This window comes from Heloderma suspectum, chromosome 4 (assembly GCF_057233095.1).
Source record: "Heloderma suspectum isolate Gila_16-S chromosome 4, 16-S_ref, whole genome shotgun sequence".
Taxonomy (NCBI): Eukaryota; Metazoa; Chordata; class Lepidosauria; order Squamata; family Helodermatidae; genus Heloderma; species Heloderma suspectum.
Window position 1 is genome coordinate 219,559,457 of NC_139461.1, and position 21,330 is coordinate 219,580,786.

General features: G+C 42.3%; 1 protein-coding gene across 3 annotated transcripts in view; it reads left to right on the forward strand.

The window, feature by feature from the left end:
* KANK4 (KN motif and ankyrin repeat domains 4) overlaps positions 1 to 21,330 on the forward strand; it is a 79,536-nt gene that overhangs the window by 50,822 nt on the left and 7,384 nt on the right. For all 3 annotated transcript variants that reach the window (XM_084852336.1, XM_084852337.1, XM_084852338.1), the window contains 4 exons: positions 4,121 to 4,232; positions 8,567 to 8,797; positions 11,111 to 11,198; positions 15,022 to 15,241. In XM_084852336.1, the coding sequence (XP_084708462.1) occupies positions 4,121 to 4,232; positions 8,567 to 8,797; positions 11,111 to 11,198; positions 15,022 to 15,241 (651 nt within the window). The remainder of the gene's footprint in view (positions 1 to 4,120; positions 4,233 to 8,566; positions 8,798 to 11,110; positions 11,199 to 15,021; positions 15,242 to 21,330) is intronic.

The following is a 21,330-nucleotide window of genomic DNA, read 5'->3' on the forward strand; positions in this document are numbered from 1 at the left end:
TTCAGTTCTCACAGTAGGCATGGAGAACACTTCACTGCCACTGTTTCAATGCTTGAAGTCAACAGCTATTTCACAGTTCAACTTGCCATCACCAGAGTAGCTACTGTGTTCAATGGGTATATTGTCCAGGATGTTTTGAATCCAATCAATTTCTGGGGACAGATCAACCTAGGGCTCATGGGAAGTATGAGAGGTAGTGATCTAAGCTCTCAATGTAATGAAATCACCATGACAATTGTATCTTCTCCAAAACTCACAGCACTAATTTCCATGCAGTTGGAAATCATTAAATCCACCATAGATGCTATCTTTTTTGTGCTGGATCACAGTTGTCATCTTGAAAAGATTTGTACTTTTCACTGAGGCCATGAAGTCCTATGTTACCCAAGATTATAACTTTGATCTTCAGTCTAGACCATTTGAATAATGAGTCTGGAAGTCAGCTCTCTAATTTATCCCAGGCATCCAGCACCAAGAATATGAATTCTGTATTGCACAAAATAGGCACTGGTTAGTGACAATAAGCTATCTGATATAGTAGAGTGTCAATATTGCCAATATCCACCCAATCAGAGTGCAAGGCTGATGTGGAGAGTACCTGACCAGGCCCTCTGGGCAAACACTGACATTGATGCCTCATCTTGAGTTAAATCAAGGATAGTTGATGTTTCACATACTACAAGATTTATATTTAAAACAGCAGTAGCAGTGGCAGATCACAGACACCACTGACCTCTTTTAAACCTCTGGAGACAGCTCTCTGGCTTAGTTCATAATGAGGTCAGCTTGTACTCCTTGAACATTACTGACAGTAGTGTCAGAAGCTTGATAGGGATGTCCTCAGCCTAATATCCCAAGGAAAATGAAGGATCCAAAGGTGGCTGAGAAAAAGACTCACTTACTCCAACTCCTGCTCCTATCACTTTCACAGTGTAGGATAATCTCTTTCCACCTATCTCGCTCACTGGAGAGGTCACTCTTCAACTGCATCCTTCACATCCCTCTCTCCTATTCTCTAGCTCCATTGCCAGTCTAACACATCACTCCCTATGTCTCTGATGTTCAGACTGTGAGTGCCATTGCTTCTGTAGCCAAAACAGCACCACTCACAAGACAAAGGTGTCAGCAAGTTTGGAGAAACCTCAAGGTTTACAGAAGTACAAAATGTATTTAGAAGGGAAATGCGAAATGGGCAAGAAACCCCTAAAACAGCTGAATGAGGACAAAGTGTACTCAGCAGCCACAGAATGCTGAATGATGTGTGAGGAAGATGGAAAACTGGAATGGGCGGGGGGAGTTGGAAGGGCTTTGTGGCCTATTCAGTACAACCTGCTTGATAACAGGAAATAACATTACTAGAGTATCCTAATGGAATGGAATGCCTGGAATCCTGGGATTGGATCCAGATTCATGCTGAATCAACTATGCTAGTGGCGGTGGAGTTCCTCGCCCCTCTTTCCCACAGCAGCCCCTCAAGCCCCCTGAAAATGCTACACAGAAGCCTGGTTCTCACATAACGACAAGCTTGAGTATGGGTTGTTGTTGAATTGTGGGTTGTCATTGAATCATGGGTTGTAATTATGGGTGAACCCTGCACTATGGTTTAACTGTGATTTAACCACAAACAACCCAGAATTCACAGCCTCACAACAGACCATGGGTTATCTTCCTGGATTGTTCGTGGTTAACCCATAGTTAAACCATAGTGCAGGGTTCACCCATAATTACAACCCATGATTCAGTGACAACCCATGCTCTGGGTTGTTGTTACATACGAACCAGAAGAGAGATCGTCAGGAGACCCTGATGAATGGGGTGAGCTGTGGTGTGGGGGGATCCCCAAAAATCAAGCAGAAGGACCTTCCACAGATGGAACCCTTTCACTGATGGAATGTCCTTCCACTTGCAAAAGGCCTAGATCCAACCCCTGAACAGCAGTATTCCACACTGCAACATTTCGTTGCAGGTGTAAGGTATTGCACATAATTTACTACCAATCCTATTCCACATCTTGATGCACAACAGAATGGAAGCATTTCAGCAAAATGGGGGTAGCTTGGGAAGGGTCTTCATGGTGGTGAATAAGTAAATACATGTTATGCAGAGTTCCCATGGTGACTCATATGATGTTTCCCAGTATGATACATTAAAGGCTAAGCAGCACAAGTAGCTATTTTTCAGTTTGACAGGAAGCAACTTGAGACGGAAAGGATCCAAGGCTTGCCCCTTGTCCTCTTACCAGGACCCAAAATTACTAAAACAAAATGTTCCAAAAAGTCAAACGTCTGGTCAATAATCAGGAATTTGGATCAAAATTATTACATTTCAGAATTAGAATTTGAGGGACATATTTTAAAACAAAAGCACAGTCTTAATTCTTGTCAGTAGTTTTAATGTCAATACTAACTGGCCAAATTCAATACTCCTTTGGCCAGAAATATAATATTTTGTGAATACTATAAAAATGATTTAGATGAATTTTTAGTATACATACACAAGCAGTTGACAGGAAGTATATACTGTAGTCAGACAAGCTCATATAAAATCTCTTCCTGTACTGGTGTGATTACTAGATAGACTCTTGTAGGTCATGTGGAGCATTGAAGTAGAAATGTACAGACAAAACAAACCGCACATTGTTCTTACATGTACCCACATGTATATTTTAGCAAAAGTTAATATTACTATTTATTTATTCATTCATTTTATTAGCATCTCAGTAGTAGGCATGGCCTCTGAAGGTCTTTGCAATGCCAACATGGTATATCTGGAATGCCACAGAATAGTATCATAGTCAGATTTTGTAGTGGTATCATGGCTGATAGTTCTCTATATGAAGCAGAGTCAGCCCAAGACATTTTTCAGACAGAGGTAAAGGACAAAGGACAAGATGACTGCCCCATTCCACATATAGAAGCTCATCAGACTGACAGCTGAATCTTCCTTCAACAGTTGTCATGGGACAGCATCCTAAAATACACCTGAAGGCAACAGGCTAGCTTGGGGGACAGGGCAACACATATGGCACACTCAGATCTGTCCACTCAAAGAAATACTGTAGTGCAGTTGCGGCGGCAGTCCCAGCATGTGTTATGTGACCAGAGCTATGCCTTTGCATTTGCAATGCCTGGAGTATGTGGCCTGAGCTGGCTGCTTCTCTTCTGGTTCACACTGTCACGGGCCTTTCTCATCTCACTCAGAGAAGGCAAATAGGTGAGAAGTCAGCCAGGCCAGGCCAGCAACAAGCAAACATTGCCATGGCCACTTCAGGAGAATGGGAACAACCAAGAGTTAACTTCTGCTCCCCTCCCCCCAGAAGAATTGGGGTGAATGCAGTCACCATGCAGCATTCACCGCCTGAGGCTGCTTCTGCAATCCACCTAATGGTATGGCTGGCCCTGACTGATTCTGAAGTATTTATTCTCTGGTGTAGGGAAATTTAGGCCCTGTTCTTATGTTACAACGATGATGTAGTTGCTGTAGGAAAAATTAAAAGCTCAGATATGGTGGGAACAACATATGTGTGCAGCTCACAATATGGACAAGCATGAAAAGGCTCTATGCCTACACTGCATCTTCGATTTCCAGATGAAAATATGTGTGGGAAAGTACTTATGCAGTGCTGGTTTTGGAGGCCCTTTGGGCAAGGTGCCCTCAATTGTTCCTCTCCATCAACTACCTCACCACCATTATCACCTGCTGATACTGCTCCTCATCCACTCTTTCATCATTGCTCCAACTTGTTTGCTTGGCAGGCAGAGGCCTGGTGAGCAAACAGGCAATGGCATCTACTGCTCCTCCTTGCCCCCTCCATTGTCTGGGCCAGAGTGGGAGGCAGGTGAATGATCGTGAAGAGGACAAGCAACTCCAAGGGGATCTTGTCAGTGGGTCCAACCATGCCTACCCCTGATGCTACCCTGAACCTATGCAGATGTGTGAAACTCCTGCCTATCCAGAAGTATTTTCCACCAGCATCACTTCTGCTTCATTGCAAAATGGGGTGTTAGGGTCAAGGATTAAATGCAAGAGGACTGTGTTTACCATTTGCAGCTTGTTAAGAATATATGATAAAATCAAGACAAAGTATTGTAATGCTCTGTGTCTTTCATGTTTTTATTAGACATTTCTCCAAGCACAAGTCTTAAATCTATTATGAAAAAGAAAGATACTGGTTTCCATGCGGGAGGTAATGGCACCAAAAAGAATCTTCAATTTGTTGGGGTAAATGGTGGGTAAGCATCAATTAACTGCCTTTTCATTTGTAATGCTACCATTACATGCATGCCAAAGGGGGTTCAAAAAGGTCATCATAGCCTCATTTATTTCTCCTCCATTCTAATGTTGGTGAGATTATGGTAAAAGCCCAGTGGATAGTAAAAGGGCACATGTAGATAATAGAAATAGAAATAGTGAATGGGACTACATGAATATCAATGAAGATGGAATTCTTTGCATAGAGAACATAAAATCAGCACAAATTTCACAAAAGAAATCATAATCTTTTCTCTGAATGAGTAGTAGTCCCTGGAACAAGCATGAATATTCACGATAAAAGCCATACGGTCATTGTATCTAGTGTGCAATTTGGAGTTTCCCCCCTTTGGATTTCTGTGAAGAAAGCCAAACAATTTGAAGGCAGATGTTTTCTCACATTTACAAACAGACCTATTTCTAAGGCAGCGGTTTCTGAATCTTACTGAAAAGACTACAGTTTTCTGTGACGGGAATTTTGTGTAGTACACAGTACTGAACAACTACTTACTGCTGCCATGGTTCGCTTTAGGGTGAAGAGAATCTTTGTGCTCATTTAGACTCCTAGGAGACCCAATAGCACTTGGCTTCCAGGGCAAAAGGCTAGTCTCAAGTAATGTTAGGGCACAATCCTATGCAGGTTTAGACAGAGAAAAGGCCTACAACTCCCAGCATTCCCCAGCCAGCTATGCGCCCTTAGTCAACTTTATCTGTCTCCCCTGTAAACCAAACCCTTTGTTGTTTTCATCGAGCCCACTGGCTTCAAACATAAAGAGACTGAGTATTTGCCACAATGTGGTTGCTTGTAAACTCACAGAGAAGAGAAACCTTGTGGGGAGCCAGACATCTGTAGCACTGACCATGTGGATGTGAGTTTTACCACAGCTTGCAACTGACTTGAAAGCTGGAGTACCAGAGTCAAAGGTTACCAATTACCATGTAGCCGCAGTCACCTTGTGAGTTTACATGTGGCTACCATAAAGTAAAGCGTAAAATCAAGAGAGGAAAGGCCTCTGCACGTTCTATGTACTCTACACAGGCAATAGTGCTGTGTGCATGAAATGCTAAACCATAGATTAGCATTATGCGCATTAGCCACAGGGTTGTGTATTCCCTCCACCCCTCTTCTCATGACCTCAAGGAGGAGATGGCAAACATTTACTTCCATTTTCAGCTAATCTTCATTTGTCATCTTGTCCAAACTCAGACAAACTTTGGTTGGCATTAAGTATGGTTTATTGAAAACCACCAACAATCCTGGGTTCAATAAACTAGGATTGACACCAACCACAATTTGTCTGGGTTTGGATAGAATAACAAACCGTGGTTGAAAACAGAAGTGGATCATTCCAATCTCCTCTATGCCAGAGGAGGATGGGGACAATCTTTAAACTGTTGTTTAATATTATGTGTAAACTCGGACAATGAGTACTCATACTCTCAAGGTTACTTAGAGTTTATGAGACTAAGATCTCTTAACTGTAACCCATTGTCAGGAATGGGTGGAGCACATGAATCAAGGGGTGTGGGTCACATAGAACAAACGCATTCTGGTTTTACACTACTGCCAGTATCTTATCAAATCCTTTATAAGGCTCCCACCACAATCAAGTGGGTCTAGTGCATGATCTGCATAAAGGCACAGTCCTATGCATGTTTAGACAGAAAACAGTCCTGCAGTTCCCAGCATTCCCCAGCTAGCCATGGGAATGCTGGCAGTTGTAGGACTTTTTTCTGTCTAAACATGCATAGGATTGCACCCTAAGTCCAGTCTCTTCTGTTCTTACAAGAATGATCTGATTATTTATGATGGTTATGGAAATCTTTTCAAATTATTTCATATGGTGCAAACCATATGCAAACACAGGTAAGTGGCCCAGTAAGCTGTTGAATTATTCCCTAGTTTCAGATTCATGTAAGTTAGATATGTAGACCAGATCTATCTATTAGTCAGATCTGGATTGGTGAAGTTAGCTGAAATCTTTGGTTCGCATTTTTGAAAGTGTACAGTAACTTCCATTATTTTTCTTACCACCGTGACTACTTCTGTACACTAGAATTTGTCCTTCTGTGCCATGCACAAAACAAATTAGGTTGAGTATTGGGAGAAAATCTAGTTTCTGTCTTCCACAAAATCCTGTTTCTCAATGTATCTCCAATTCTGGCTTCAAACATTTGAATCCTTATAGTAACAGTAAGCAGAAGAGTGGGGAGTGGAGTGGGAGGGCATAAGCAAGCATGTCTGCATGAAGCAATAAGTGGGACTTGTCCCCAAATAACATTTTTATGTTACTTATAAGTCGCCTTGGTAGGATATGTATTCTGAAAGGTGGCATATAAATAATTGTATCCAATCAGTAAATAAAATCCTGCTCAGCTAAATTTAAAACACGTTATTACAACTTGAAAAAGCATTGTCAAGACCATCCCACTAAAAGCAAAGTTAATTTACAGTTAGAATTACTGATCCATTAATCTGTGTGGCATTTTCAGCTATACTGGTATTGTGCAAAAACAATTCTAAGAAAATGCTACAAGAGAATCTATCTGAAAAAGTTCTGCTTACTTCAAGTAGGAGTTTAAGAACATAATCCTTAAAAGTGATTTATCATGCAAGTGCTGTTGGCTTCAGTGTCCTTTGATAACCTCTGTCATTTTGCTTTAAAATGCCTTAATATTACTACAACTTGCTAGTTTCTTTATTATTTTATTTTATTACATTTCTGTATCATCTCTCTGATGGTTCCTGGTGGTAGAAAATTTATGGTTCCTGATGGTAGAAAATTGGAGCAAATGTATCTGGGTAAAATGACAAAGCAATGTAACTGCTGAAATTAATTATTAAGGGTAATTATATTAATCATTAAGGGCAATGACATTAATTGCTGATATAATGATATTAATCATGGAGGGCACAATCTCCAACTCTGCTGTACTAACAGGATAGCCAGCTGAGCTTCAGCAAAGCCCCAGCAGGCGTTGAAGTCTGCACAGTCCAGGACACAATAGCCATGCAATAACTTCCAACACAGCATGTATGTGCTCAAAACAACCCTGGCTGGGGTGGATGCTACGTGCTTCCGGTTTTGGCGGGGAGCAGTTGTGGCTGCTCTGACTGGTTACAACAGTGTTACCAGTAACTGCACAGCTGCTAGACCATGTGACGTTTGGACTTGGTGTGCTTGAACTTAGCTGGGGTTGACGGTTAGCAGATCGCTCCCTCAAGTTAGCGGATCACTCCCTCAATTATGGGCCATGTTTTCCAAAGCAAAGTCAGGTAGTATTCAAATTTATGCTGTTTAATTGACTTCTTGATTGAAATGGGGGCAATAAAACTGTGTCTCATGGGTACATCAATTAGAAAGCTATGTTTGTACAGGATAAGATAGTAGTATTGCTTTGGTATCATTCCCTGTCAGGTTTTCTTCTTGGCATCGATGGTTGATGGAAGGTCTGTGTTCTCCTTCCTGGAAATTGTTCTATGTCACCAATGGTCCTGGGGAGAGCAGTCCTATAGTCTCTGGGCAGATGTCCCAGGGACCATAGGATGGCTTAGATTCCCCACTCTGAGGTTTACTCAGTGCTCTGTCCTCAGAAGGGGGAGTTGGAGATCCACACGCACCCCCCCCCCCGATCCCTCACAGCTAGCGTGGAAAGAACTGTGCCAGCTGCCTCTATTAGGTCAGAAATCAGCCTCATAGAGAGGAAAAACGGGATGTTCCAGGGGGCAGGGAGGGGAGGAGACCAGAGATGCCAGAATACAATTTATCTTAAGCCTTCTCCAGCCTCCTTCCCTCCCCATCCAAAGTGCCCTTGCTAGACAGGCTGAAAAGCCTGTCCAAACCCCCCACACACAAAGATCAGAGGATGAGGAGGCAAAGATCACCTCCACCACTTCTCCCATCATGCTGGCTCCAGCCTGGCAGGGCATAGGAATCTTGGACGCCTCAACATTCGGGGGCTTCCGAGCAGCAAGGGTGCAGTCCATAGGATTGCACCTTAAGAGGAAGAGTATTGGAAACTGCCACTCTAAACAAGCTCCAACCAAACTCCGGTAGTCCAAAAGTGAGCATCATATACATATAAGATGTTATTGAGACTTATTCAAGAGGCCAGTACCTTTCGGATTAGCAACAAGTTACATCTGTCTGAGATTGCTTGTAACCTACCTGGGGAATTAAAATAATTAGAACTCCAGGGTTTGCATAGCATCAGATTTCAAAGTTAAGTGTGTTTTGAGCCCACCATTTTTGCTTATAGCTCTTGAGTTGTTGAACAGAGGGAAAGCTGAATAATGCCTGATGTCCTCACTCAGCTACGAAACAACATCCAGTGAAGATTCGAGTTGTGAAGAAAGCTCCTCGGAAGGGAACTCAGATAGTGAGACTGAGAAAGTATGTGGCAGTGAAGAGCACCAATGGGGGAAAGATGGCAGTGAAGGTGAACGGCCAATATCTGCAACTTCCCAGTGTGCAAGGAAAGAAACTACACATCCAGAAGAACTAGAGGGACCCACAAGAGCAAGCATGCCGTACAAGACAGAGAGGTAACTAAAGTTTTATATGAACAAAGACAACTATTTCCAGGAAACCAATACTGGTTTCTGTTCCACTCTGCTATCAGCAGGTGTAATAATATATGTTGAGAAAACAATAGTAAGTGCAGTGGGTATGAGTTATAAGGCATCTGTGTGGAAATACTGTAACAGTGAAGATAATGGGCCAGTTTGCATGACATGATGTGGCTCACTGTGGGTTGTTTAACCCACAATGAGCCATGGCTCATGCAGACAACATTTTGAATATCCCACCCTGAGCAGGGCAAAGTTCCCTAAACGGTGCATAGTTTTGCAGTTGATACAGTCCGAAGCTGAGTTACGGGGAGTAGTACAACGGACAGAGTTGTCACTTGAGGCCCAGGTGAACTCAGTGGCACGGAGCACTTTTTATCAGCTTAGGCTGGTATACAAACTACACCCTTATCTGGACAGAGATAGCCTAGCTACAGTTATCCATGCTCTGATAACTTCTTGTCTGGACTACTGCAATGCGTTATACGTGGGGCTGCCTTTGCAAACGGTCCGTAAACTTCAGCTGGTCCAAAACAAGACAACAAGACTGTTAACAGGGACTGGCCAATGAGCTCATATTATGCCAGTACTTTTCCAGCTGCACTGGCTGCCAGTCCATTTCCGGGCCTGAAGCTGGTATACCATCAAAGTGCTGGTATTAACATTCAAAGCCCTTAACGGCTTGGGGCCAGGTTATCTGAAGGATCGCCTCCTCCCATACGTGCCTGCCCGGACCTTAAGATCATCTTCAGAGGCTTTTCTCCATGAGCCCCTGCCAAAGGAAGTGAGGCGGGTGGCTACTAGGAGGAGAGCCTTTTCTGCTGTGGCACCCCGGCTGTGGAATGAGCTCCCTAGTGAGGTTCGTCTTGCACCTACATTGTATTCCTTCCTGCGCCAGGTTAAGACCTTTTTTATTTTCGCAGGCATTTTAGCATTTTAGCTCTTTAGACTTTTAGATTTGCTGTTTTAACCCTGTATTTTAAATCCCCACGCTACTGCTGCTAGGTTTTATTCTGGTTGTATTGTTATACTGTGGTTTTAATGTTTTATATATTTTGTATTGTTTTATTGTGTGCTCTTTGGTTTTAATTTTTGTGAACCACCCAGAGAGTTTTGGCTATTGAGCAGTATAGAAATGAAATAAGATAAATAAATAAATGAACCAAGTTATACATCTTCCCCCACCCCCCTGCTGTGGGGCACCCCTCCCTCAGGGGAATGGAGTGGACAGACCCCTCCCTCAGGAAGCTATAAGGGGGTCCCATGGCAGGGGCCGTGCTTAAGGTGCCAGCGGCCATGGCTGCACTCAGATAGGCGGCACAATGTTTCCAACTCTGATGGCTGTGTAACCTTGCTTGAAACTAAGGGCTATTCCAACCCATGTGAAGCTGAGTCCATTCACGAGTTGGCAATAAACATAATGGAAGAAGTCAATGTATGGCTGTTGGGGTGCATCTGTCCTGACGAAGCCTTCACCCAGCATAGGCAGTGCCATCATATGGCAACTTACCAGTGGGCCCATCATTTTGTGAGGAAAAGTCTTGGTGAGCTGGATGTGCCCAGCAGCCCATGCCCTGCTCAAAACTAAGCCTGCCCACCTCTCATATCAGAAATAATGACTACAACCCAACATGAAATTAAGCACCTTTAAGCCTAGCTTAGGGATAAGCAACCTTTTTGTGCCGTGGCCACATTTGGCAATTTGAAAAACTGTCCTGGGCACCACCACAAAATGGCTGCCATGGGAGGTGTGGCAAAGGACAAGTAACCTTCCCAAAGGACTGAGTACAAGGCAGAGGTGGGGGTCTGAGCCCCAACACAGTAAACAATTCCTTTGAACCCACAGTTTCCAGCATCAATGGAACCAACAGAATCATATTTCACAGCTATCCCAGCTGCCGTTAAGAAAACATGTTAATTTTTTAAAAATAAGTGGGAAGGTAGAGACCCTTGGCAGGCACCAAGAAAGGTGTCTAGGGGCGCATTGGTGCCCCCAGCCACCATGTTGCCTACGCTTGGCCTAGCTTAATCCATGAGTTTGCAACTCATTAGCCCCTAATTATAAACGCTTATGCTTGTGCTTTACTTTCTCCATTTAACCTTTCTAGTGAAGTCGGTTGGGCAGCCTCCATGCCTAAAAAAGAGTTAGTTTATAGAAGTGGGCTGTTTGGAGTTTCACGATAAGGTCCCCTTCCCAATTACACTGTCTTTATTCTTTCCAGTCTTCAGTGTACCAGTTGTTGTTTATTTCGTACAGTAAATCCACAAAGATGTTTCTTTCACTTTCAGATTTAAACCCTCTGCAGATTTTCTGAAAGGTTGCCAGATCTTAAGCAAACACCTGTCAGAAATAAGGATCACGAAGGACAAATTACTGGTAGTGGTATTCTTCAGTTGCATTTTAACCATCTCCCTCTTTGAACTTCATTTAAGAAACTGATCATACATTAAGGATAGTTAACAATTATTTTAAGTTACTGTTACAGCAGCCTAACTGCTCACAGGCATGCTATGGTTAACTTCAAGGCCACTCTTCATACTCTAACAACACAATCCTGTACCCACATAACTGGGAGTAAGCACCATTGAACTCAACAGGACTTATTTCTGAGCAGATACATATAGGATTGCGTGGTAAATTATTTACAAATTAATTACATTTTCACAAATATATTTGATTAACTTGTGACAGATCAAAAACTAGTAAAATCTCTCATGTTTTTCATAAAAACCAGATACCACTGTGTATCTGGTGTAGCACAGTGGGCAAGGTGCATGCCTGTGAGGCTAGCAGTTATGAGTTCGACCCCCATTTGGGGAGGGGGGGTTGGACTCGATGGTCTTATAGGCCCCTTCCAACCCTACTATTCTATGATTCTGTTTACCTTCACAAAGCAGATCTCAGGGCAGAACTTGCTAAAGCAAAAGCAGGGATACAGTGGAAGAGAAGATAACTTCTTTAGGGTGCAGTCCTCTGGGGATTGCACCCTAAAGGTGGCTGGGGAATGCTGGGAGTTGCAGGACTTCTTTCTGTGTAAACATGCAGAGGATTGTGCTGCTCTTAATGCCTTCGCCTACACAAACGACTAAGGGTTGTTATGGCTTGTAGTGTGTGTGTGTGTGTGTGTGTGTGAGAGAGAGAGAGAGATCATTGGCAAACTGGAAAACCTGTAGACTGTGAACAACGTTCTGTGGACAAGACTGCAGATACACAGTATGAATGAATGAATGAATGAACGAAGCATAGGCCATCACAATTTTAAAAACAGGATAAAATACAATAAAAATATAAAATCAATTTTAAAACAGTACACAAACAATAATTAAAATGACACATTTGCATCTCACTTCCCCTCCAGAGCAACAGCCGCAAAGTCCACCCTAGATTTATATGAGAGTATGGTATGATGCCTGGCTCTTAATTTTCAGGCAGCCAGGACAAATTTTGCAAAGTGGGTTGTAACATATACATTATTGCCTGCAAGCAATGTACAAATCTGATCCAAGGAAGGTCTGTTTGACAGAAAACAAAGGATATGGTGGGGAAAATTATATCTTGGGGACTCATACAAATGGCAGAGAAGTAAATAGTGTTCAATATCCTCAATATCCAGACTCACAGATGCAAAGTCGTAAATGAGGTGGGGTATTGTCAAACCTCCCCTCCAGATAAGCAGAGGGCATGCCCTGGAATTGTAAAGCTGTGAATGATTTTCTTAAAGGAGCCACAGTAAGACTTGTAAAGTATTGCTCCAGACCAAATGTCGTTTTATATAATGGATACCAAATTAAATATGACATTTGAGTGATAGTGTGTAAGTCCCGCCACTGAGAATATAGATGGATTCTTTCTTTGAACAACTGTTTAACTCTGTAAGAAGAGTAGGTAGGTAAGACTTCTGTGCTAATCCCATAAATATGTAGGATATGTCTTACAGAATTTACCCAATAACTTTGTGTTTGAATTTGCAGTTGTTCCAAGAAACATTTTTTTGGCAGGCCAGAATCGTTCATGCAGGACAGCTTCAGCCAGTATAGGGCAAGTGCAAGATGAGTGCATGTTTCTATGGAGAGTATTCCTGTTTCTGCCCTTAGAAAGGGAACAGGTATGCCTTGAGGGACAGCTAGCAGGAATCTCATAAAGGAATTCTGCACCACTTCTAAGATGGAAACATTGGTATACCCCCGTATCTCTGCACCATATGACAGTTGTGGACGTACCTTCTTCAGAAATACCTCAACTGCTGGTGCAACCAAACTCCCTTCTTGAAATTTAAGAAAATGCATCAGGGATTGTACAGAGTGGGAAGATTTCAATTTAACTGCCTTTAAAAGAAGTTTCCATGAAAGCTGAGCATTAAACTCAAGACCCAAATATTTAAAATTGTGTTGCTGTTCAACGGGCTTATTATCCAATTTCCGCATATGGCTTTTTTTTCTTCCCAAACACTACCACTTTTGTTTTTGTATAATTTATTAATAGGTGCTCTTTTGTGCAGAACTTACTCAATTTGGTCAATAACCTCTGCATTCCAATTAATGTGGTGGAAATCATAGTATATAGCAATGATTCCCCAACCTGGTGCCCTCCTGATGTTTCGGACTACAATTTCCATCAGCCCCAGCCAGCATGAGCAATGGTCAGGAATGCTGAGAAGTCCAAAAGATCGGGAGAGCACCAGTTTGAGAAAATCTGGTGTAGGGGATACCAGAATATATAGGTGTTGCTGTTTTTTATTATCCTTAGGAAGATGAAGTCTATTCTTCAAAACTCTAACAGCCTGGGAAATAGTGAAAAGATTCAGTGCTACTTTGCTGTCATAATAGGAGTCCATAACATGGAATATTATGTTGTTATTATGTCGTAATCATTATCATCATCGTCGTCATTATTACCATTATCATACTGATGCTAAACTGATGATCCTGATGCTTTTGGCTGAAAAGGCCCCCCAAACAGTGAACAGCCCTGTTAAAACACAATAAGAATAAGACAAATAAAAGCACAATAGATTAATCATCAATTAAAACAATGTGTGATAGCAAAATCACATTGGCAGACAAAAATAAAAGAAAGCCTTCCCAACTGATAAGATTATGGAATGCTTTTACCATTCTGCATCTCACACACTTAGGGGCTAGAAACCTGAACAGACAACAAGAGTGATACTTTTTAAAGCCTATCCAGTTAGAGCAGGGGTGGGCAATATGTAGCCATACGTGACCTGCTAGGGGGAGTTTGGGGTCCTCCACTTGGTCACTTGCCTCAATGGCATGGGCCCCACCGTAGCTCCCCCTTGTTTACCAGCGGAATCACATTCCCCCCTAGCACAATTTCTACTGAGAAACGAGGCATGTGTCCCCAAGTACCTCGTTTCCCAATAAAATCTCTAGGAAAGACAGCTGTGTGGCCCCTTCTGGATGTGGTGTGGCCATGTACAGTTGTGACTGCAGCAGAGGAGGGGTGCCACCCCAGAGGGTTCTGTGAGACTCCATTGCTGCCCTCTAACCCTCTGCAATTGCCCTCCCATGAATTAGAGGGATTAAGGAGCTGCTCTCATCACCACCACTCCATTCGAACTACTAAGGGCCAGAGCCTGAAGGGACAAGCAAAAGGGACAACTCCCTTTGGGTTTCAACCTCTTTAATATCACTCTAATATGACAGCAACATCATATGTGCATTTGTGACAGATCAGATCAGATCTGAGAGATGAAGCTATCATATCCTTTAAGACACAATACTGTTCAATGGAGGTAATTTGCACACAAAATAGAGGGTCTTTCAGAGCTAACTTTGACTCTAGAACCTCTTTCAACCCAGGGGCCAAACTCAATTTCAGTGAAGCTCTTGGGGACTGTTTTTCAGTGGTGGATCAGGCTGAAGGTAAAAAAGGATCAGGGCCCAAAATGCAGAAAATACCAAGAATGCCAGCATATTTTAGCTTAAACCTCTTACTGCCAGTATCAAAACCTTAGGAGAGACATTTCAACCATTTAGAATGGGAAAAAACTGCAAAAGCCAGGAAACTACAGTGCTTGGGGAAATGGGGTGGGGCCAGGGAAGAGTGTGGCTTTCTGTGGAAGCCCGGAGAGCTAGAGGGATAACAGAAGGTGCTAGCAGTTTGGTTCGGGATCGGGAGTGAAAAGCATACATGTTACGCAGCCGTGTTGGACTAAGTCAAATGTTGGTCTTTTTAGAGGCACGTTTTAAGCACCATCTGCCAGGAGTGGTTCCGAATCTCAAGCAGGAAATCCTCCAGCCCTGAAATTGTTGCAGCTTATCTCCAAGAGGTTGAGGCAATTCACCCGCAGTTACAGAATATAATTGTAAACTTAGCTGATGGGAACGGCAATACTGCACTTCACTATAGTGTTTCTCATTCCAACTTTCGGATTGTGAAGCTTCTTCTAGAGACTGGTAAGAATCCCTTAATTGCTTTTTTGGAGTTGAAAATTATTTCCATTTGTTGTTCTTTCAGCACCTTCCCTGAAACTGCCTTTTTATCTCCATTTGTATGGCCAAACCTGGGACTTGTTCTCTTTTGCCTTGATTAATGTAGTCTTCTCTCTCACCTTCCTGCATCATGCCTTGATCTTGTCCACAACATGCAACACTAATCTCCTATGTTTTCTGCCTTGCCTGCCACATTTGGATCACATCAGGGCTTGTTTCTGTTACCTTCCCCTCCACTTCTCACTCATGAAAAATATTTCGTCTTTACTTTTAGACTTTCTATTGACTTGTCGTGTGCTGTTCTTTGTATTGGGTCTTCCCTCACGATATCCCTGTCTGAGAGACAATTCATACGATCAGGCAGTTGTAAGGTGAAATCTTTACATCCAACCTTATGGAAGGTTGATTCACACTATAAATGTCAAACACAACCCTGGTGCATATTCCCGACTGTTCGGAGGTGCATGTCTCACTTTCACACTCTACGGCACTTAGCACTACAAATATCTGTGTGTGCATGTGGCAAGCATACTTGCTATATTTATTTATTTGTTTGCATGTTTTATGTTATTGTTTTTCTGTACCACTTTTCTGGGACAAGCCAAGGCAGTTTACAAAAAGTTCAGAACAAAACCATAATCAAATAAAAACACAGTAAAACATTTTAAAAAACCATTAAAACATAACAGTGATTTAAATAGTCAAGTTAAAAAGATGTGTCTTGACCCTCTTCCTGAACACAGAGAGAGTGGGGACCAGCCGCAACTCCAAAGTGAGAATGTTTCAGAGTTTGGGAGCAACAGAGGAGAACGAGCTTTCCTGTGTGTCTGACAATGAGCCTCTGCAGCTGAGAGTGTCTTCAAAAAGTCTTCTCCTGCTAAATTTAATAACCGAGCAGCTTCATAACAAGATAGACAGTCCCTATTCTGTTTAGAGCTTTAGGGTACAATCCTATGCATGTTTAGACAGAAAAAAATCCTACAACTCCCAACATGCCCGAGGCAGCCATGCTGGCTGGGAATCCTGGGAATTATAGGATTTTTTTCTCTCTAAACATGCATAAGATTGTACTTTGAAAGGTTAACACCAAAACCTTGAATTGAGCCGGGAAAACAACTGCCAACCAGTGAATATGAACCCTCAAATAGAGATCTGGCTGATTACAAATGTGTAATATTCACACTTGGCATTATACTTCGTAATCAAGAATTGTGACTTACAAGCCTTTAAGAATTTAATAGGAAACTAGAGTTCAGCAATTAGAACTGCATTCTAAATGATGGAACTGTTAGGTCAGATGTGAAAGAGTAAAATGTCCTGCAAGATTTTTATCCAGTAAAAATGTGTGTATTTCCCAGCAGGAAGAAAGAAGCTCTTTGACTTTGTGGCTGGCCTGACAACCTGTAAAATGTTAGGAAAATGGCATATTATCATATTTGTCTGTAAATCAATTGTTGCGCTAAGACTTCCAAACCATTCCAGAATATTGAAACAAGGTCGTTTTGTTCTCTTGGTAGATGCCCCCAGGCAACTATATTCAAAGCTACATATTGAGTTTGAATACTAACTCATTTCAAGTCTATGAAGGAAGGAAATAATAGCATGCTCTGGAGTGCTGGCAATGATGCAAACCTTAAGAAAAGCTTTAACTGTCAAACTCTGACTGGCCACAGTTCTCCAAGCAGAGGTCTTTCCCAGCCCTGCTACTTGAGACCTTTTCTTTGGATAAGCCCAAGATTGATCCTGGGACTTCCATATATGCAAAGTATGTGCTCTACCACTGAACCACTTTCTTCTAGCTCTGCTTTTCTCGCCTATTTCCTTTTGAACGCCTCCTTTTGTGTGGCTACATCTTTATCGGAAGTTAGGGCAGCCAATGTATGATATGAGGGAGTACAGTAAAAATTCCCACGTTAAGCCAGATACGATCGGTCAAATCCAGACTTAGGGCACAATCCTGTGCATGTTTAGACAGAAAAAAGTCCTACTAAAGTTTGTAAAACTTTTTTCTGTCTAAACATGCATAGGATTGCGCCCTAAGTCATACTTTGATATTGAAATCAACAGAACTTATAGCCATGACTAACTTAAGTCCCATTGATTTCAATGGGTCTGCTCTAAGGGTGCTTCTAGACAAGGCTTCTAATGTGCAATCGCCTTCCCACATTCGTGGAATTCCAGATGTTATTGTCATCCACTTGTTTTCCAGCGCTGCTTCTGAATTTTTTCTTACCATGGAAAATCCAGTAAGGAAGAAAAAGACGTAATCTCTGCAAAATGCCTTCAGATTGTTAGTGCTAGGAGTCCTCTGTCTGGACCACCCTAAGTTTGGCAAACCTGGATCCAGCTTAATATGTAATGTATTTCTTTCTCCCAAGTAAGGTAGCTCATATTTTCCATATCCCTTCTTCCTAGTATTGCACCTATAGAGTACAGATGTATTATAATGTAGGGCTGTGCATGGAACCCTCGATTCACTTCGGAGGCCAATTTGGATCTTCTGAATCAGTCCTGATTCTCTTTGGACCGATTTGGGCTCAGTGTGATTTGCTCCGGATTTGGATCCGAATCTTGATTTGGATATCTGAATTATTCGGATTTTATGTTTTACCATTGACTTGCATTGGAAAACAGAAATGACCATAACTTTTTCAATTTTTATGATAAATACATGAAATTTAGGGGCCTGGTGGCAGCCCTAATAAAAGTAACTGAACCTGCCAAACATCAGACAGTTTTGCCCAGTAGTTTTTGTGCTTTTGTTGTTTATTTGTTCAGTCGCTTCTGACTCTTCATGACTTCATGGACCAGCCCACGCCAGAGCTTCCTGTTGGCCGTCACCACCCCCAGCTTCCCCAAGGTCGAGTCAATCACCTCCAGAACATCATCCATCCATCTTGCCCTTGGTTGGTCCCTCTTCCTTTTGCCTTCCACTTTCCTTAGCATCAGCATCTTCTCCAGGGTATCCTGTCTTGTCATTGTGTGGCCAAAGGACTTCAGTTTTGCCTTTAATATCATTCCCTCAAGTGAGCAGTCTGGCTTTATTTCCTGGAGTATGGACTGGTTTGATCTTCTTGCAGTCCAAGGCACTCTCAGAATTTTCCTCCAACACCACAGTTCAAATGCATCTATCTTTCTTCGCTCAGCCTTCCTTAAGGTCCAGCTATTGCATCCATAGGATACTACGGGGAATACCATTGCTTTAACTATGTGGACCTTTGTTGTCAGTGTGATGTCTCTGCTCTTCACTATTTTATCAAGATTTGTCATTGCTCTCCTCCCAAAATGTAAACATCTTCTGATTTCCTGGCTGCAGTCAGCGTCTGCAGTAATCTTTGTGCCTAGAAATACAAAGTCTGTCATTGCCTCCATGTTTTCTGCCTCTATTTGCCAGTTATCAATCAAGCTGGTTGCCATAATCTTGGTTTTTTTTTGAGGTTTAACTGCAACCCAGCTTTTGCACTTTCTTCTTTCACCTTTGTCATAAGGCTCCTCAGCTCCTCCTCACTTTCAGCCATCAAAGTGGTATCATCTGCAGATCTGAGATTGTTATTGTTTCTTCCAGTGATTTTAACTCCAGCCTTGGATTCATCAAACCCAGCACGTCGCATGATGTGTTCTGCGTACAGGTTGAGTAGGTAGGGTGAGAGTATACAACCCTGCCATACTCCTTTCCCAATCTTAAACCAGTCCGTTGTTCCGTGGTCTGTTCTTACCGTTGCTGCTTGGTCATTATACAGATTCCTCAGGAGGCAGACAAGATGACTTGGTATCCCCATACCACCAAGAACTTGCAACAATTTGTTATGATCCACACAGTCAAAGGCTTTAGAATAGTCAATGAAACAGAAATAGATGTTTTTCTGAAACTCCCTGGCTTTCTCCATTATCCAGCAGATATTGGCAATTTGGTCTCTAGTTCCTCCGCCTTTTCTAAACCCAGCTTGTACATCTGGCAATTCTCGTTCCATGAATTTCTGGAATCTACCTTGCAAGATCTTGAGCATTACCTTACTGGCATGTAAAATAAGTGCCACTGTTTGATAGTTTGAACATTCTTTAGTTTTTCCCTTTTTTGGTATGTGGATATAAGTTGATTTTTTCCCATCTGATAGCCATTCTTGTGTTTTCCAGATTTGCTAGCATATGGCATGCATCACCTTGACAGCATCCTCTTGCAAGATTTTAAACAGTTCAGCTGGGATACCATCGTCTCCTGCTGCCTTGTTATTAGCAATGCTTCTTCAGGCCCATTCAACCTCACTCTTCAGGATGTCTGGCTCTAACTCACTGACCACACCGTCAAATCTATCCCCGATATTATTATCCTTCCTATACAGATCTTCCGTATATTCTTGTCACCTTTTCTTGATCTCTTCTGCTTCTGTTATGTCTTGTCATCTTTGTTTTTGATCATACCCATTTTTGCCTGGAATTTACCTCCAATGTTCCTAATTTTCTGGAAGAGCTCTCTTGTCCTTCCTATGCTATTATCTTCTTCCACTTCCGCACATTACTTGTTTAGAAATAATTCCTTATCTCTTCTGGCTAATCCCTGGAATTTTGCATTTAATTGGGCATATCTCCCCCTATCACTGTTGCCTTTTGCTTGCCTTCTTTCTTGGGCTACTTCCAAATTTCCTTTTCTCAGAAACTAAAACAAAAGGTAAAAAAACTGGCAGCCACACAGGGGATCAGAGATCCTAATCAGAAGGTGTTTAAGGTGACAGTTCGGAGGTCACTATCCCTAATCTCGGATGTAGCTTTTTTTTGAAGTGCAAAAGTACTTTCCTTTGTCTATCCTGAATCTGCCACTGACCTGAGGCTGTCATTATGGGAAGAAAGAAAAGTTAAACATCTGTTTGGCTGCAAATTGCAATACACATTACTTGGAAAAGTCACACTGACTGAACTCAGTGGGGCTTATTTATTTATTTATTATTAATTGCACTGGTGCAATTAATAATAAAGAGTTCTGAAAGAGTTTCAAAAGTGGGCCCAGTGATCCCCATCCTCTTCTCCCATGAATGAGAATGCTAGTAAATGGGGATTGGTCCTTGTTCTGAGATGAACATGAGATGAATCAAGGGTCCCTAATTTTGCCATCCATCCATTTGAGCCTTTGATTCTTCTCACTTCGACTGTCTAAAAAGTCAAAGGCTGAAGTGAGATGAATTATGATTATTCTAGGATAATGGATTGTGAAATCAGGGTGTAGTGCTTACATAAGGCACACACAGTTCCAACCATATTTTGAGAAGCTCCATGAAATAAAAGGTGTGCGTTCATGTCTGTCGTCATGACTTGTCCATGTCGTGTATCCAGAGCCCTTGCCCTAAATGGAAATATGAATATCTTCTGTAAATTGTCCCTATGAATTAAAATTCGCCATGCTACATCTTAATAAACATGGATTGAAGCCCTGGTGATTACAGCTATCTGTACATCCCCTTGTGTAATATCTTGTTAATATCTATTTATGGGGTTGGATCCAGGATCTGAATTCCACGGATGAAAGGGCTGGACTCATGGAATATGCCTCTACCTGATTTTCAGGAGTTGCTCTGCATCACAGCTCATGCCATTCAACAGGATTCTTAGATCCTCTGTGTAGCCTTTTCAGAGGACTGGAGGGCTGCTGTGGGGGGAGTGGGGCGGCAAAGTTTGCTTCAGTCGCTCCAATTGCACATGCCTAAATCTGGATCCAACCCACTCTAAACATTCTTGTGGTTACTTGGGCTGGCTCATGCCAGCCAGGGCAAAAAGTGGGGAGGTGGGGTTTTGTTTTGTTTTGTTTCCTGGTGCTACAGGGTTTAAATTTTTTTCTGTCAGTTTCAACAGGAGAGAAAATCCCTACTCCAGCTCCAGGCTGGCATAGGTCAGGGGCCCCATCTTGGGGCCTCTCAGGGAAGTAGAGATGCATTAGATCTGATGGATCCAAGCCCCCAAAACAACCTATTTGAGGGGCTTCCATCGCCTACTGCTGGTGGAAAGCTTGCCCGCAATAGCCCCACGAGGGCTCTGCTTGAGCATAGCAGGGGCCTCTGAAGGGG